Source organism: Chrysemys picta, chromosome 1 (genome assembly GCF_011386835.1).
Source record: "Chrysemys picta bellii isolate R12L10 chromosome 1, ASM1138683v2, whole genome shotgun sequence".
NCBI classification, from domain to species: domain Eukaryota; kingdom Metazoa; phylum Chordata; order Testudines; family Emydidae; genus Chrysemys; species Chrysemys picta.
In genome coordinates, this window is record NC_088791.1 from 43,926,305 (window position 1) to 43,945,752 (window position 19,448).

The 19,448-nt window shown below is 37.7% G+C and overlaps 1 protein-coding gene across 14 annotated transcripts in view; it reads left to right on the plus strand.

Annotated features, from left to right (window-relative positions):
• Positions 1–19,448, plus strand: part of CADPS2 (calcium dependent secretion activator 2) — a 568,361-nt gene that overhangs the window by 394,365 nt on the left and 154,548 nt on the right. For all 14 annotated transcript variants that reach the window (XM_065555914.1, XM_065555920.1, XM_065555939.1 and 11 more), the window contains 3 exons: positions 8,474–8,582; positions 9,486–9,689; positions 14,729–14,865. In XM_065555914.1, coding sequence (XP_065411986.1) covers positions 8,474–8,582; positions 9,486–9,689; positions 14,729–14,865 — 450 coding nt within the window. The remainder of the gene's footprint in view (positions 1–8,473; positions 8,583–9,485; positions 9,690–14,728; positions 14,866–19,448) is intronic.

Here is a 19,448-nt window from a genome sequence, read left to right on the forward strand (position 1 = left end):
TTGGGACAGTTTATTGAAGGGTGGGGGGGGGTTCTCTGTTACTACAGATCTTTAAATCAAGACTGGAAAAGATATGTTCTAGTTCAAACAGAAACGAATTCAGGGAAGTCCTGTGGGCCTGTGGTAAGCAGGAGGTCAGACTAGATTATTGCAGTGGTCCCTTTAGCTTTAAAATCTGTGAATCTATGAACATTCAACGAAGCTATAAATGTAAACTAGTAGCTTCAGTTTTATATATATTGTTGTTGAGTTCTGTAGCTTTCTGTAGTCTCATCTCACCAACTCAGTCAAATAAACTAAGCTCTATCTCAAAAATGTAAGAAAAAGAGGAAGGTTCTTATATGCTCTTCAAGTTTCTCAGTGAACTAGCAGTACCTACACCCTATCTCCTGGGTAGCAGAACTCTGCAAGGGCATGAGCCACACAGAAGGTGCACATTTTTTATGCATAGAGGGACACGGTGAGTAAGGTAATATATTTTATTGGGCCAATTTCTTTTTGTGGAAGACAAGCTTTCGAGCCACACAGTACTGTTCTTCAGGTCTGGGAAAGGTACTCAGAGTATCGCAGCTAAATACAAGGTGGAACAGATTGTTTAGAGCTGTGACCTCTGGGAGTCTGCAGACCATGTCTAAAGGGTCTGGAGAAGGTTGTTGTTACAATAGAACAGTGATTTACAACCTGTGGTCCACAGATTTCTGGCGGTCCACAGATTATATCTAAGATTTCCAAAGGGATCCGCACCGTCATTCAAAATTTGTTAGCGGTCCACAAATGAAAAAAGGTTGAATGAAAATCACTGGTTTAAAGTAAATTGTTGACACATTCTAAGAGACCATTCAAGGTGAAGTGGCCAATTAATACCTCTGCAGTCATAGGATGAAAAAAGGGAGGGGGGAGGGCTAGTAGATTACAGATTGTTATAATAAACCATAAATCCAGTATCTGTATTAAGTCCATCGTTTTCAGTGTCTAGCAAAGTTATGAATTAAAGCTCCTAGGCTCATCCTTTGAAGATTTTGTGCAGGTTTCCTTTGAGGATGAAGATTGAGAGGTCAAATATGTAGTGATTGCTTTATGGAAAGTGTTTGCCCAAAGGTGATATGGTGTTTTTGTGTTTTATTATTTTCTGTATGAGTTCATTCGAGAGAGTAGTGATTGTCTCATTTCACCCACATAGCTGATATTGGGGCATGTAGTACACTGGATGAGGTACACTACCTGTTGTGATAGGCACGTGTAGGACCCCTGGATCTTGAAAGATGTGTTGTGTGGGGTATTGGTATGTCTGAAAGTTTTGCATCTGTTGTTCTGGCAGGATCTTGTGCCACTTTGAGTTGCTGTGTCCTCATCTGTGGGGACTTTGTTTCTGATGATGAGCTGGGTGAGGTTGTGGGCTTGTTTGAGGGCCAGAAGAGGGAATTCTGGCAATATTTCAGGATGGGGTCCCCATCGACTATGTGTTGTAGTTGTTTAATGATAGTCCCACATGGATCCCAGCATAGGGTAGTAGGTGACAACTAGGGGTGTGTGGTCAGAGTGTTTTTTTTTCCCCATAATGAAGCAGGTTCTCGTGGGTGGCCCATTCCATGATATGATCTACTTCTCTGGTGGAATGTCCTTGTTTGTTGAAGGCGGTTTTAAGTGTGTAAAGGTGTGTATCCTGGACTATCTCCTCAGAGTATATTCTGTGGTATCTGAGTGCCTGGCTGTAGATAACAGATTTTTTGGTGTGATTGGGGTGGTTACTGGATCAGTGAAGGGAAGTGTGGTGGTCCTGTGGGTGTCTTGTATATAGTTATCTGTAGGGTTTCATTGTTGAAGTTGATTGTGGTGTCCAGGAGGTTGATCCTGGTGTGGAAGTGTTCTAGAGAGAGTTTGATGGGTGGGTAGTGGTTGTTGAAGTTGTGGTGGAAATCTGTGAGGGAGTGTAGGTTGTCTGTCCAGAGTATGAAAATATCATTAATGTATCTCAGGTATTACACTGGTTTCATAGTGCATTAATCCAGAAATTCTTCCTCAAAATGGCCTATGAAATCCTGGCCTCATAGACTTTATGCATAAAAATGTGACCGTGCACTACTACAAAAGAAAGTGGAAACATACTTTATAATCATAGAGCACAGTGAGTGTTGATTTTCTAGATTTATTTTTAAATCTTTTTTACTAGGAACTTTTACAATTTGAAAATATTTTAGGTTAAATATATAATTTTGCTTTACCTTTATACTGTAAGAAGGATTTTTTATTAGCAGTACAGTATATTGTTGTGCTTTGGAGTATGATTGCATCAGTTAAATGTCCAGTAAAACATAAGGGTAATAGAAACGGTAACTAAAGAATTTATAGCAGGTGGTAACACCTGTGCCTCCCTAATTCCAGCCCAAACAATCTGCCACCTTATTGTGAGATAGCACAGAGAATCTGTAGTGACCCAGATGGGAGTGTAGGGAAGGGGATTGTGGCTCAGGTTCAATCAGAGTTTTCTGTGGTGGGGGATCATTACTATAATTAGTACCAGTAGCTATTGACAAGTCTGTCTGTAATCGGCAATATGTGATTCATGAAAAAATATTTGGAAAGATAGCAAATGTGAGCTCAAAATTACATGCCAGATGGGTACAGCTATGAGTGTGTTGTTCATATCCAAGTGAATACACAGCATTACTCTAGCTTAGAATGGTGAGGGAGGGTTTAACATACATTTAAAAGAGTAGCAGTGAATAAAAATACGATTTTTTTTCTTTCCTCCTTATTGTAAGCCCTTTTTAGCAGGGACTTGTCTCATATTTGTTCTACTAAGCACCTTGCACACTTTTGAGTGCTGCAAAAATAATTAACACCAATAACAGTAATGTTGTGGCAGGAGCACTGATTCCTGATAAGACAAAAGCTGATGCAACTAAAACAATGTTTTCGGAATATACATGAAAACCAAACACTTTCACTTCTTTAGCTGAGCGGATCAAGTTACCCAATTGTCCGTCAGTGATATTTCAATAATCATACATCAGCAGCCTTCATAGTTTATAGATTGTAATAGACTTAATTAACATTTATATGTTTATTATTATTTGGAATTATATAAACTGTTATAGTGCCCACAGTTTCAAATCAGGATCAGGGTCAAGTTTTGCTGGGCATTGTATAAATACATAGGAAGACTTGGTCACCAACTCAAAAATCTTAAAATCTCATGGAAGACAAAACTCATTGGATGAGTGTAACAGACAGTAGGAAGGAATGGTATGCAGGAAATGGGAGGTTAACATTATTAATATTACATAGGCTAACAGTTTGCACAACTTTAGGATTTTGAATCATGTACGTTATTTTTAAAACAATTCTAAATATTCCCTAGGAAACGATAACCCTCAAGCACCCTTTACGATGTGGCTCTGTACCTGCTGAGTATTCACTCCTTCCTATTAGGTTTTATATATACAGTACCTACAAAACTATCTTCAAAACTCCCTCAGACCATGGGCCCCCTCCATCCCTAGGGTTGCCAACTGTCTAATCGCCCAAACCCAAAGATCCTTGCCCCGCCCCTGCCCCACACCTTCCTCGAGGCCACGCCCCTGTCCTGCCCCTTCCCCAAGGCCACGCTCTCCCATTCCATCCGCCCTCCCCGCCGTGGCTTGCTCTTCCCCACCCTCACTCACTTTCACCAAGCTGGGGCAGGAGGTTGGGGTGTGGGAGGGGCTGTGGGCTCTGGGAGGGAGTTTGGGTGCAGGAGGTAGCATGGGGTGCGGGCTGTGGGAGGGCATTTGAGTGTGGGGGGGTGCAGGGTGTGGGCTCTGGGAGGGAGTTTTGGTGCAGAAGCGGGTGTGGGGTCAGGCTCTCGGAAGGAGTTTGGATGCAGGGTGCAGGCTCTGAGCTGGGGCAGGGAGTTTGGGTGCAGGAGAGGGTGTGGTATAGGGCTCTGGAAGGGAGTTTGGGTGTGGGAGGGGATGTGGGGTGTGGGCTCTAGGAGGGAGTTTGGGTGCAGGCTCTAGGCTGGGGCAGGGGATTGGAGTGCAGGGTATCGGCTCTGGGAGGGAGTTTGGATGCAGGAGGGGGTGTGGGTTCTGGGCTGGGGCAGGAGCTTGGGGTGTGGGAGGGGGTGAGGAGGTCGGCGCTTACCTCAGGCGGCTCCCAAAAGCAACTGGCCCATCCCTCTGGCAGCAGCTCCTAGGTGGGGGGCCAGGAGATGTCCACACACCACTGCCCATAGGCATCACCCCCGCAGCTCCCATTGGCCACAGTTCCCAGCCAATGGGAGCTGCAGAGTTGATGCTCGGGGCGGGGGCAGCATGTGGAAACCCCCTGACCCCCAGGGGCTGCAGGTATGATGCCTGCCACTTCTGGGAGCGGCGCTGAGTTCAGGCAGGTAAGGGAGCCTGCCTTAGCCCTGCTGCTGCACCGGACTCTTAACGCCCAAAATTTCCCGGTTTGACTGAAGTAGCCTCCGGGAGATAGAGCGTGATTCCAAGAGACTCCCGGCGAAACTGAGAGGGTTGGCATTACCTATAGGTAATTGTCTGTTTGGGCCCTGAAGGTTGCCCAAGGTCAGAAATTCCACTGATCAATTATGGATCATATTCTCTCTGTAACTGTGGTCCTGGACCATGAAGGTATTGCCAGGGTTTACTCATGCCCACTTGGCAGTCAAGCTTTGAATCCTATACTCCACCTCCTAGAGTCTGGAACTGCTGAGAAGATATGGGAGACTGTTGGAGCCATATGTCCCCAAAATCTTCCCTCTCTAGTAGAGGTGGGGGTAGTGAAAACTTCGTCTGCTCCCTTCCCCCTGCCTTCTGGTGGGGAATGCTTCACCTTATGGGCTGGGTCTCCTTTTAAAAATTGGTATACCTTGGTGAAATTGTTTTACAGCCCATTTTCAGGTTTGTAATAAACAAACACAAATTTTTAGTAGCTTTACATTTTGTTATAAATAAACTTTAACATGCAAGCTAAATAAACATATGTATGAGACCCTGATGTTTGGCTCTGTGGAAATTAAGACCTTCAGAAAACTCCGCAATTACAGACAAAAAATTTACATTTCTTCCTACCTAACAGTGCTTAATTTGTGCCAGAGCTTGTCCTGGCTGAGCCCTGGCACCTCTAGGCTTGGCAGTTCATAGCCCGGGCACCTCTGGGCTTGCTGCATGAGTTATTAGTGTAAAAAAACTTGCTTGAGCCCTGGCACATCTTTCATTACAAATTAAGCACTACAACCTAATATTGCTATTTAAGAAGAGAGATCAGTTCTATTTTTATCTGAAAATATCTTGTCTCTAACTTCAGACTTTCCATTTTTGACAGTTATTTGATGAATTATCAGGAGAGACTTCCTTTAGCCCAATTACTTGAAAATGTATTTCACCACTTTTCCAGCTTTTGTTTATGATGAAACAACAAAATGTATATTTTCATAGATGTGTAGATTCCAGGTCCAGAAGGGACCATAGTGATCATCTAACCTACCACAGGCCTTAGAAGTTCCACAAAATAATTCCTCGAACATATTTTGTAGAACAAAATCCAATCTGGATTTAAAAGTGGTCAGTGATGTAGAATCCACCACAATCCTTGGTAAATTGTTCCAGTGGCTCATTACTTCTCAACATTATGCCTTATTTCCAGTCTGAATTTGTCTAGATTCAACTTCCAGTCATTGGATCTTGTTATACCTTTCTCAGCTATGTTAAAGAGTCTATTATTAAATATTTGTTCCCTGTGCATGTTATTGTTTTGTTGTCCACAATGAGGGTTTTCCACCTTCCTGTTTAGCATCTCATGTTGGCACTGAAAGAGATAGGTAGCCGACTAAATGGACCATGATGCAATCCAATAAGGCAATTCCTGTGTCCCCATGTTTTCTGAAGGATTTTCTAATGATTTTATTCTCTTTGTCTTAGGAGTTGAAAAGGTTTAGGTTTTATATTTTTAAACAAAATCTAAAATGTATGGCTGATTTTGAGGAATGTCCCTTTAGAAAAATGTAAGTAAAGCCAACAGACTATGTTGCACAGTGCGTAGGAGACTACCTTGTGATGCAAAGCCGTGCAGGAGATATTAGCAGTCAGCCTAGTACCAAGTAATTCACAATGTCTTCACAGGTGTACAGTAACTGCAGGAAAAAACTGGAATATAAACATTATCACAATTAGTTAATTAACTACCTTTATGATGCAAGTCATTGGTGTGATATTGTTATTTAAAGCTGCTAGTCTGAGAAGACCAATATGGATATAGAACAAACTGGATCAGCTGGTAAGAACAACCTGTGTTTTAGTGTATAGCCAAATGCAGGAACATTCAGCTAGGAATGAAGATTGTAAGTCACATTTACAAGATGGGGGTCTATATCCTGGGATTTGGTGATGCTGAGAAGGACTTCAGGGTCATGGTAGATAACCAATTGAACGTGAGGTCCCAGTGCAATGCTGTAGTTAAGAGAGCAAATGTGATCCTTGAGTGTATAAGCAGGTGAATATCAAGTAGAAGTAGAGAGGTGGTATTGTCTCTGTATATGGCTTTAGTAGACCAGCACTGGAATGTTGTCCCAGTTCTGGTATCAACACTTCAGAAAGAATGTTGAAAAATTAGAAGGGGTTCAGAGAAGAGCTGCAAGGATGATTTGCAATCTGAAAAAACATGCCTTTTAGTTGAGAGACTTAAGTACAAAATATATTTAGTTTATCCTGGAAAAAGTTAAGTGACTTGATCCTGGTCTACAAGTATCTGAATGGGGAAGAGTTCTTCTTTTAGTGGATGGGTCTTTGATCTAGGCAGAAAAAGGCACAACAAGATCTAACGGTTGGAAATGGAAGCTAATAAATTCAGAAATAAAATGTAAATTTTTAGCTGTGAGGGTAGTTAACTGTTGGAACAATGTACTTTGGGATGTGGTAGATTCTCTATCACCTGTAGTCTTTGTAAATCAAGACTCATTATCTTTCTAAATGATATGCATTAGCTTACACAAAAATTATGGGCTTCCTGCATACCTGGGCAAGGTTCTATGGCCTTTGTGGTTCAGGAGGTCAGACTAGCTGATCATAATGGTCCCGTATGGCCTTAAAATCTACGAATCTGTGTGAAAGAAAATTGTAACCATTTTGACCAGATTCTGCCCCCTTACTCATGTTGAGCTGTACCGTACTCCTGGGGTAGTCCCATTTAAATTGACGGACCAAGCTTGAGAAGTGAGGTTGCTACTCAGTGTGAGTAAAAGAATCAGGCTCTGAGCTAGCATGTGCTGCTCATTTTAATATTTATAGACATATCAGACTAAATTAAATAAATATTTTAAGTAACAGATAATATAAAAAATCTACATACAGAATCTCATATATGTACATATTCACTTTATAGTTTAATTTATCCTTAGTTCATTTATGTGAAAAATTAAACAGAAGAAGGGTTGGTCTTGTGGTTAAGGTATTTGACAGGGACTCAAGATATTTAGGTTTTGTTCCTGTCTCACCATAGACTGCCTTTGTGACACTGGATAAGTCTCTTAATCTTTTTGTCCCTAGTTTCCCATCTGTAAAATGGGATCATACTCCACTTGTCTGTCTTGTTCATTTAGACTGTAAACTCTGCAGGCAGGGACTGTTCACTTACCATGTGCATCTACCCCTACCACAATGGGGCCCAATCTTTTTGGGAGCCCTTACAGCTACTGTAAAACAACAAATAATAATTAAAACATTGCAGTACATTTTCAAAGCCATGTACAGGAATTTAGCTACCCACATGCCATTATAATTATACTTTACATTAATATTGCACCTTTTGTCTGAGCATGTCAAAGCTCTGATTAATTCCAGGAGAAATCACACAGCAAAATGTACATGCACCATTATGAAAATGTACTCAGATAGAGATCTGTTGTCTTTTTTTTTTTTTTTTAAACGATGTGATGCATAATTTGGCTAAGCACCTGCAGAACCCATTGAATTCAGCTGGAGTCAGCTGTTGGAATTTGACCTCAGATGAGGGTTGTTAGTGAATGATGTACTGACTGGGTCTAGAATGGAGAAACCTGAAAAGGTTGATTTAGATAAGAATTCAAAAGCTCCACCATAGCTTTTTTCCCTGAGACCCATGTGAAACTTGGGGTTCTCTTCCTCCCCATACTACAGATTATAGGTAACTCTTACCTCTATTAATTAGGAGCGACCAGACTACACACTAATTTATCCCCATTGGTTGATTGTGTGCATTTCCCTCTGTCAGCAGTTTCTTTTCCACAAGGTAGTCTGCTTCTAGTCTTCTGGCAACTGATCCTCTTGAGAGGATGACTTATGGCACTTTCTCACCCCCTCGGTTTGAGCATTTAGAAGATGTGAAGTAGCATTTCTTCTGCTTTTTGTATGTGTGTCTTGTTGTTTGTGTTGTATAACACCAGTCAATTGTTATCTGGCATGTAAACATATGAAATGCAATGTAACAAACCAAAACTCCTGTTCTTATTCAGGTAAGCCAGTACACATTTGCAATGTGCAGTTACAGAGAAAAGAAATCTGAGCCTCAGGAATTAATGCAGCTTGAAGGATACACTGTGGATTATACAGCTCCTCACACAGGTACACTTCATGCTATGACAAAAGTTTTACAGAGTATGTACAACAGCAAATTCATTTTACTTATTATCTTTGATGTTTCTGTCAGTCGACAAGATAACATTTATTTTCTGCCAGTGGCTGAAGGTTTTACAGTTATTCCTCTGGGTTTTTCAAGTAGGAAAATCATGCTTTAGAAAGAAGTAAGTTTGTTGAAAGAAAGAAGATCAAAAAATTCAAACTAAGGTGTCCAAAAGGTCACAGAGCCATTTGCACTAAAACAAAAACACCCCTATCAGGGAAACATAGTAAACCAATATATTTCCCTTTCTTCCTATATTGTTAGTATTGATAGTAAACATTGACAAAGAGAACTCAGCAGGACTCTACTGAATGAAGTCTGTTAGTCTAAAGCCACTCACTTCAACATTGCAAGAGTCGGCACGGTCTAGTAAACTTACACCAGAATCAGAAGCCAGGAATTTGTAGGTTATAATCCTGACTGAGCAAGTCAGTTAACAGCTCTGCCTCAATTTCTGGACATGAAAATAGGAATGATCAAAATTACCTACACATCAGGGATGTTGAGAGACTTGATTAGTTTGTGCAGTGGTTTGTAGATGAAAAGTGATACATGAGTGCTAAATATTATTATTAGTCTCTCTCATTCTTGACTCCAGTGGGAAACAGATTAGGATTTGGGTTACTCTTTCCATGGCCTGTATATATTATGTCTACACACTATCATTTAATGGCTGTGCTGCAAATTTTCTCATGCTTCTTGAGCACAAATACCTATTTAATTCATTTGATGATCTTAAAAATATTGGCATCCAGTTAGTTAACATACTAAATATATATTTAATATTCACCATTAAAAATCACTGATGCCATTGTGCACTGATATTTTGCTATCTATTTTTGCAGGTCTTCAGGGTGGTCGAATGTTTTTCAATGCTGTTAAAGAAGGAGATACGGTAATATTTGCCAGTGATGATGACCAGGATAGAATACTATGGGTTCAAGCAATGTACAGAGCAACAGGCCAGTCATATAAACCCATTCCTGCAAGTCAAGCACAGAAGATGAATCCAAAAGGAGGAAATGTCCATATGGAATTATCACAGCTTTGTAAGTATTTTTTTTTTTGGTTTTGGTTTTTAATAAGTGAAGCATGGAATGTCTCCCTCAGGGAAGATTAAGCAGGAGTGATTCACAGGGAGGATGTTTCCTGCTAGTTTGTTCTTATCTGAAAGCTCTTTAACCCAGAGTATCATTAACAGCCAGAGAATGTCTGATTTGGAGGTCATTGTTGCTATTATAAATTATGAAAATATAACAATTAACTGTATACAGGTTAAAGTTGAACCACATATTGCCATGGAGATAGCATTTGGTGTAGAATATATTTTTCTAAGTGTTAACCATTACAGTGATCAATAGGAAAGCATTATTTTACCCTCATCAATCCATTAGCTTTATAATCTGCTTTTCTGTGCACCCAAATATATTATACAAATATGTTAATGCAAACATAAGATAGAGAGGTGGATGGCCTAGATGGGCTGCAAGACTTCCATACATTCCCAGAGGATACTAAATTACGTGTTAAATCTTCAAAGCATTCAGACAAAGCATGAAGGTGCTAGAGCTTTAAGAAAGCACCAGAATATTTTAACATAGGCAAAACAACTTATTTTTCCATAGCCTTGTTCTCAGAAATGGCTGAACCATTTTGGCTGAAGTTTTCCCCCCAAAAATACCAACCTGAGGCAGAAACCCAGCATATACAATTTCAGCCCAAACAGTTGAAGTTGTCAGAGTTATAAGCAACTGGAATCAGAATCTTATAATGGCAAATGTTGAGCAACCTTAATATAGGCGGTGCTACCAGTCTCTCATATAATCACACCCCAGTTGATGCAGCCCAAGTCATGCTGACTCTGCTGTCATATTCTGTTCGAAGTCACTGTGGGTTGAAGAGAGAAGCTAATTTCAAATAAACGACACATGCTTTTACTGATTAATGCCTTGACTTAGCAAAGCACTTAAACACATACTTTAGTCCATCCCGCTTGAGCAAACACTGAAACACATGCTTAACCTTAAGCACATGCTGAATTTCCATTGACTTCATATTAACAGCTGGGTGAAATCAGGAGTTATGGTTTTGTTTTACTTCTACTTTTGCAAAGCCTATACATAAGTACAGTTGCTTCAAGTTAGGCATGTGCATAAGTGCTTTGCTGAATCTGGATCGTCTACTTAAATTTAAAGATGGCATTTCTCGAAACATTACTTAAAAAAAAATTCGGATATGAGCAGCTTTGAATAAATACCCACATCTCTTTAGACCACAAAAGTTTAAAGCAGTCTACTAGCAGACTTTTAAAAGATTGGTATGTCTGATACTCTTAACAGTTGCCCTATATCTACTGAAAGTCTTCTATAATGTAGGGTTTCCTGATATCTGGTATCAGAATGATGAATTACAGTTCTATCAAGTTTCAGAGTAGCAGGCGTGTTAGTCTGTATCCGCAAAAAGAACAGGAGTACTTGTGGCACCTTAGAGACTAACAAATTTATTAGAGCATAAGCTTTCGTGGACTACAGCCCACTTCTTCGGATGCATATAGAGTGGAATAAATATTGAGGAGATATATATACACACATACAGAGAGCATAAACAGGTGGGAGTTGTCTTACCAACTCTGAGAGGCCAATTAAGTAAGAGAGAAAAAAAAAGAGAGAAAAACATAGTCACAAATATTTTGTATAATAAAGGTGAGCTGGGAAATATTTTGTTGGAAATTTAAAACTCTTTTTAGAATATAAAGGGAGGGGATTTAATTCTTTATTTAAAAAAATAAAACTTTAACTACTACTATATTTGAATTTGAATCATTCAAAAATGCCATACTGAGCCATGATAGTGCTTCATTTTCAGTCACTCCTTATTTTTATTTGTGAACCAGTTTCTTTTTTCTAAATGTGTCAGAAACATTCACTGAAGACTAAGGGCCTAAATCAACTCCTGTTGAAATCAGTGGAGCCTTTTCATTGATTTTTAGTGAGAGTTAGACCAAGCCCTGTGGTCCATTAAATTAAACAATTAACCTATTTATGGTTCCTGAACAGAAAAGGGCACGTTAATTTCACATGTACCTAATCCAGAGATGACACAGATAGTAATGCTGGGGGGGGAGTCAAATATTAACTGAAACTAAGCAGGAGCAATTTCAGTACTCCTTATGTTTTTTTTCTCCATAAAGTCAAGGGAGTGAATAGAAGTTAGAAAGGAATTGCATTTTTATTATATCATTATGGTGGTCAAGGTGTCACTTTTTTTTACCTTGGTGGGCAAACCAGAAAGTCTCAAACTCATTGCTTCAAGGATTTTTATTTTTTATTCTAAATAATGCTAAAATGTAGTGCTAATCGAATTTTGAAACCACAGCCATAAAATATTTATCCCTGTCTTTTAATCTTCCAAACAAGTTCTTATGTTTTTAATTATGCAGTTCAACTTTATTTTATTTTATTTTTGTGGGGAAAGGATTGGAAAAGATGAACAGTTACTAGAGTGTAAACACTGTAGAGTAAATGGGATATAGTATGTGACACAAACTATTTTTTTTAATTATTTCCTGCTCACCTGTAGCTGGCAAAGGTAAGTTTTTAACTATTCTTTTCTTTTTTTTAAATCTTGAGTGGTATATTTCCCATTTAATGTTTGATATTAGTACATTAAGGCTTTTTACTGACTTTTGAAGAAAAATATAAAATGCAAATATTGGTAGGAAATGGATATTAGGACTAAGTACCAATAAGTATGTACATCTGAAAACTTTGTTTTGGTTTTCCCAACTTATCCTGCGTCTGGGTCTGCTATCACAGACTCCATTGACTTCAGTGGGATTTCATACATGTTCAAGTGTCCATATTAATGCATCTGGATGTTAGGTCAAAGTCTCATTGTGTAACAACACACGCGCCACTGGTTTCAAATTAATCATCAAAAGAAATATATACTTTTTTAAAAATAAGAAAAAAGATCTTGTACCTGTAATTATGCAGAGAAGAATTAAGTCCCAAAAGCTTAAGCAAGCTGCTGCTGGGTACATGTTATGCACAAGAGACACAGCACAAAGGAACATTATGTATTCTTTTTTCTGTGACCTGCTCTAAAGTTTAAAAAAAAAAAACAAAGCCTCAGTAAAGTAGATATTTCTATAAGAAACAATTGTTACTAAGAAATGCAGAAACAATCTATTTATTACATTGACTTGGATTGTGTCTAGGGAAATATTTCTATTAATGTAGAACATTTTGGAAACAATATTCAAAATAATTTCACAACATTACTGTGTGTGAAATAGTCTAAGTTTGTGATTAATGGTAGGCCACTTGTATTCAGAAAAGAAATGTTCATCTTTTTAAAAGGTATCTAATCAGACATGGTGTTGCTTCTTAAATGCTAAGAAATAATATGCTGCTATTTCTGTAGATGATCATCTTATACCTTAAATCACCAATGTACTGTCACACTGTTTATTTGCTACATCCACCTTGGTGAAATCTGTCACATGGATTTGACTCTTGCTTTGACAATGCAAAGCCAAGTGATATGAATTAGTTTGTGCATCTTTTCAAGATATGATGCTGCAGATCCTTCAGCTTGAATTAAATAATTCTTCCGTCTACAAATACAGCTGAAAGTTGGACTTGACATGGATCAATATGATCTGGGGCTAAATTTCTAAATGTGACTGATTATGTTAGCATCATGCCCACAGATCAATATTGAGTTTTATTATGAACCTGACTCTATAATTGGGTTTAATCAATAAACTTTTGTCTCCCTTTCTTTAGAAATTTTAGGTTTGTACCATGCAGTTATCAAAATTACATTTAGGATACATTTAGGACTAGTTTTCTAATAACGAGCATAAAAAGACATATTTGAATTTAAAGGAACAAAAGCTGAGATCCTATTGTAAGGGAAAGTCAATTTTTAAGTTGATAGGACTGTTCACCCCAATATAGTCTATAGAATCTAGCAGAGCTAATGTGCTAATACATAACTAGTCCTTTTGGGCACTGTAAGGCTTTTTCTGTCCATACTTGGTAGATAATTCACATTGAGGACTTTGACAAAACATACCATTAATGAAAGCAATCACTAGAGCTTGTCTTTTGATAAACCCGCGGGGTTCAAAGGCGTTGAAAGATGCAATCTGTGAAGAACAATAAATTTGGGCCTTTGATTGAAGTGCCATTTGGAATGGCATGTTTTCTCTATGTATTTACACAAAAATACTGCTCCCTTTTTTCATTACTCTTTGCTCGGAGGTTGAAGGAGCTCTTTGCCATTACTACATTTAGGTTCGTCTCATTAAAAGCGGAGTACAAAAAGAAGGCTGGAAATGACCTAGCTCAACCCAATGTGTTCATTTCTGCTCCAGTTTGCCATTTGGGAAATGGGCTTCTAGCAATGGTGACTGTTTTCTCTGAGTGGTACTTTGATGTGCAGTGGACATACTCTTTTCTACATCGACAAATAAATGCATAAACTTTTATTGCAATGGAGGAAGGCTATTTATTTGGCAATATTACTAAAATTAGCAAGAGGACCTCATGTAAACAAGAACCCCTAGAAATAAATTGTTTACACTCATAAGATTATTTTATAATCTGTAATGTTTAAAAAGGTACAATAAAAGAATCATACTGTCAGAATGATTTTAAATATCCTGTATTGCGTTTGCAAATAGGTTTTCTAAACTGGGCTTTTGATCAAGCACTTGTTTGATTCTGGGCCTTAGCTGGATCATTTATGTTTGATTGGGGCTGTACAAGGAAAAAGAGCTGTTTGTGCTGTCAGTTGCAGGCTACTTAATTACACCCATTGTTACATTTAATCTGTGTCGTGCCCAGATTTTATGGTGATAGGCAATTAAAAAAAATAATTCAATAAAACTATTTGCTAGATCAATTTAAGACAAGATTCTATAATTGGAGTCACCTGCATGCACCCGTTGATGTAATTCAGCCCTCAGTTTTTAATGCTTTCAAGAATCTTCTTCATTCTATGAGAGCCATAGGCCATTAATTAAAAGAATATACATACACATGTACTGTACTGTATGATTTTTCCTGTCTCTGAACAGATGCAGATCGTGCTCAGAAACATGGGATGGATGAGTTTATTTCTGCTAATCCCTGCAAGTTTGACCATGCTTCCCTCTTTAGAGTACTTCAGAGGCAGACCTTGGATCATAGATTGAATGATTCCTATTCTTGTTTGGTGAGTACAGAATGGAATAAAAGAAATGAAAAAGTGAGAAATAGTTGTTAACAAAGTGGCCTTTTCTTCCTGACTCATTCAATAACTGTGCTTGTAGTTGGGATAAAGGATTCCAATCGATTGGCTTCAAATTTGAAAATTATACACTTGAAGACTACTGCTGTGCCACTCAATAGAGAACAGAATAGACTCAAACTGACTCTGAACTGTAGTTTATCAGCTCCTCTAGGGAGGGCTGAATAAAACAGAAGGCTTTAATAAAAATGGAAACCTCTGTGGTAGGATTTACTAACACCTGTACAGGCATTTTAAGGTACAAATTCAGCTTGCCAGATGTCAGACATTATGTCATCTGTCTTGTAATTCTCTCTTCTGTCATGGACTAGGAAAGTTTAAAAAACAAAGAACAGAATCAAAACCACAGGGGAAAAAGGCAACAGAATTATGAGGGTTTTAATCAGATGAGCCAAGGTTCGCTCTATGAGCATAAATCCTGTATAAATTACATACAATAATTGGTAGTTAGAAATATATATTTTTAATTATTAAAAGAAAACAGGAAAAATGTAATCACTCTGCCAAAATGAATGTGTTTTTTTTCCCAAATCTGAAGTATTATTAATAGGGAAAATTGGGGTGAGAAAGTGTTTGTCAATATTTATTATTCACATTTCACTGTTTATTGTATATTATATTTTTTGTCTTGGCTTTTCCTGTTTTGTTTTGTGTAATTTTTTTAAAGCTGTCCCTCTGATCCTGATTTAATTTAAAACAGTGAAAATCAGGAGTGACTACATGGAAGTTAATGGAATTACACAGGTGTAAAAGTAGTGTCATTAACATCAGAATCAGATCCCCTAACTTGATGATGCCATATTTTTAACTTTGGGAGATCTGGAGTTGTGATCAATTACTGTAAGCATCAAAATCAAAGTCTGCTAGCACCTGCTTTTCAAAACTGTGAGCCCTAGCAAGTTAATACAACACTTTTTTTACTTTCATTTTCATTTAACTAACCAGTCACGGTTGCCCAGATATAACAATGAACAGATTTCTATTGACAGGTTTCAGAGTAGCAGCCGTGTTAGTCTGTATCCGCAAAAGAACAGGAGTACTTGTGGCACCTTAGAGACTAACAAATTTATTAGAGCATAAGCTTTCGTGGACTACAGCCCACTTCTTTGGATGCATATATATGTTTCACTCTATATGCATCCGAAGAAGTGGGCTGTAGTCCACAAAAGCTTATGCTCTAATAAATTTGTTACTCTCTAAGGTGCCACAAGATTTCTATTGGTTAGTTTGTACAATTTTAAAAAAATAACCTTTTTGATGGCACTGTCTTTCTTTTAATACACTTTTTAAATTATGGTTTTCTTTGGTAGTGTTCCAACTAAGTGTGTACAGAAAAAGTTAAAGGACTAATTTTGTGTCTGTGAGTTGTGCACTGAATCAAATGGAAAGGCCTGAAGGTACATCTGTACAAAGTAATTGGCACTCAGGAAAAAGTGGTTAGCTTTCTAACAGTGCATCAGGGTCAAAAATCTTTTTTATAATAATAATATGGTAAGACACTAAATATAACCTTGGACTCAATAACTTTTAAAAAGAGTTTCTGAAGAATATGCAGTGCTATAGCAACCACAAAACAGGTGGATTTCTTATTGGTCCTTGTTGTTTTAGCTTTTGGTAAACAGAATGGGCATGCAGAATGTTCTGTTTTCCTTGGAATATAAAAGAGAAATAAATCATTGTATTAACTCCCTCCCCGTTTTGTTTTAAAGAAATATTTTGAGGCTGCTAACATGGGAACAGTTAATGCAAACATAGCTATAGTTATGTGTTTGGTGACTTTGTACTGAACATTTCAAATTTTATATACTGCAGATATTTTAAAAAATAAATACCTCTTTACATTTCAATAAATTAAAATAGAATTATCCACACGTATGACTACAAAAAAACCTAAACCTTAATTTTTAAGAATTGGAATTATACAGTGTCTTTGATTAAACCTATTACCAGCACTAAACATCTTTAATTTAACACTCTTGTAAACAGTAGGGAGCTTTTTTGCAATTATGCAATAAATAAAATCTGATTGACAGAAAATTATCTAGTTATCTAACAATATCTAGTGCATAGTTGTTTGCATAATTATATGAGTGCATATATACATATGAGTGTATGTGTGTGAACACATATGTAAAGATACACATTTTGTGATAGATTTATTAAAGGGATAATGGGAAGATGATCTTCATTTAAAGGCTTTAATCAATTAAATGGCACTCCTGTTTCTTATATAGCTACTTTCAGATGTAAATATTCAGCAGGTCTAGTGATAATGTACTGCTTCCTTTGTTGATTAATTTATAATTTTGTTTTATTTACATGGATATATAAATATTATAAATCAAAAATCTCCACTAAAATGTTCATTAAGATGTGGGAATATATAATTAATTAATTAATTTTGTTCGTGTATAAAAAAAGTATCTCTTTGGTTAATAATATCATTTTGATGAATTAGGGTATAATGAATCTATGGATGCATTTAATCACCTGGATTCAATTAAACCTCTATTTCTCATTTCTTTGCCAGAATAGTATGTTCTCTTTACTGAAAAATCTTTGTTTATTGACACTTTTCCATCAGATTTAGTAATACGAGTGCCATCACAAAACTAGGTTTCCTCTAAAAACATTAAGGGCCTGATCCAAAGCCCATTGAAGGCAATTGAAAGATTCCCATTGACTTGAATGGGATTTGGATCATGCCTTAGGAGCTTTATACTGGACAACTCTGTGTGATAACTGTGAGGAGCTGTCAGACAATAATCCTAAATTAAAGATGAGAGTCAGACTGAGAACATAGGGCCAAATTCCTTTCTGCTGTAACCCCATTGTCTTCAGTGAAGTTACACCATGGATGAATTGGAACTATAATGGGAATATTTTTTCCAGGAGTCTTTCCTAAGATTTTTGTTTCTATTTCATTTAAATTATAAATATCTAAGACCATTGAAGTATTCTGATTATATAGGATATAATTCAAAAGAGATGCTTTCAGATGCTAGACCACTGTAATAATTTAATGACATCCAAAACCTTTCTGAAGCGTTGGTCACTTACACCGAAAGATTTTTTTCTTTTTTTTTTTTTCAAATTGTCTTAATATTGAAGTTTAGTTTACATGTTCATCAATAATCTCTTTTAATGACTAAAAAAGAAAAAAGTCACTGTTAAAAGTTCTGCTATTTAAAAAGAAAAATATTATTATCTTTCCACCACAACCACCACCCTCTACCCCAATGTTTATATCTCTCTTCCTGTTGTATTTGGAAGTTTATTTTAGCACCTTTCCCCAAATCATGAGATGAATCAAATGATCAGGAATCAAATTCTTTGCAGTCTGAATTTGATCAGAGAATGTTCAGGTTTCCTTCCCTCAGAGACATGCCCCCCATCTCCCTCAGTCTGTGCAATTTGGGGTCGATCATCTCAAATCCATTTCCAAAAGGCACTGTGTTCCAGTCCAAGTAATGCACCAGAATATCTATTAAAGGTCAAACCCTCCTCATCTTACTCACATGAGTACTCTTATAAACCATCTGGTTGTATATCTTTGAATAAATACAACACTATATATGTTGAAATGGTTATGTACAAGCGTGTTATAGAAGAAAGATGGATAAGCAGTCAAATTGTGGTTCATCTCGCTCAGATTAAGTATGCAGTCACAGAGAACTGGCCACCTGGAACTTGTCTTTTAACCATCCCTCTAAAGGCACTATAACATTTGCTTCTAAAATTCTTTTTTAGCTCATCATTAATTACATTAATAAATCCCAGCTTTTTGAGGTGTTTGTTATTTAATAAGCGACAAAGAGTCCTGTGGCACTTTATAGACTAACAGATGTATTGGAGCATAAGCTTTCGTGGGTGAATACCCACTTCGTCGGATGCATGTAGTGGAAATTTCCAGAGGCAGGTATAAATATGCAGGCAAGAATCAGTCTAGAGATAACACGGTTAGTTCAATCAGGGAGGATGAGGCCCTCTTCTAGCAGTTGAGGTGTGAACACCAAGGAAGGAGAAACTGCTTTCGTAGTTGGATAGCCAGTTACCGTCTCTGTTTAATCCTGAGCTGATGGTGTCAAATTTGCAAATGACCTGAAGCTCAGCAGTTTCTCTTTGAAGTCTGGTCCTGAAGTTTTTTTGCTGCAAGGTGGCTATCTTTAAATCTGCTATTGTGTGTCCAGGGAGATTGAAGTGTTTTCCTACAGGTTTTTGTATATTGCCATTCCTAATATCTGACTTGTGTCCATTTATCCTTTTATGTAGTGTGACAGACCCAGACCAGTTGGGTACAGGAGTCTGGTAGAGGGCAAATATACTGGTCACTGGATGAGTAGTTCTCTGTTTCCTGAGTGACCAGAGCAGGGGCTGCACTAGAGTAATCAGGAACTTGCTAGAACCAGTTCAGGCAGGCAGGCTAATTAGAACACCTGGAGCCAATTAAGAAGAAGCTGCTAGAATCAATTAAGGCAGGCTAATCAGGGCACCTGGGTTTTAAAAGG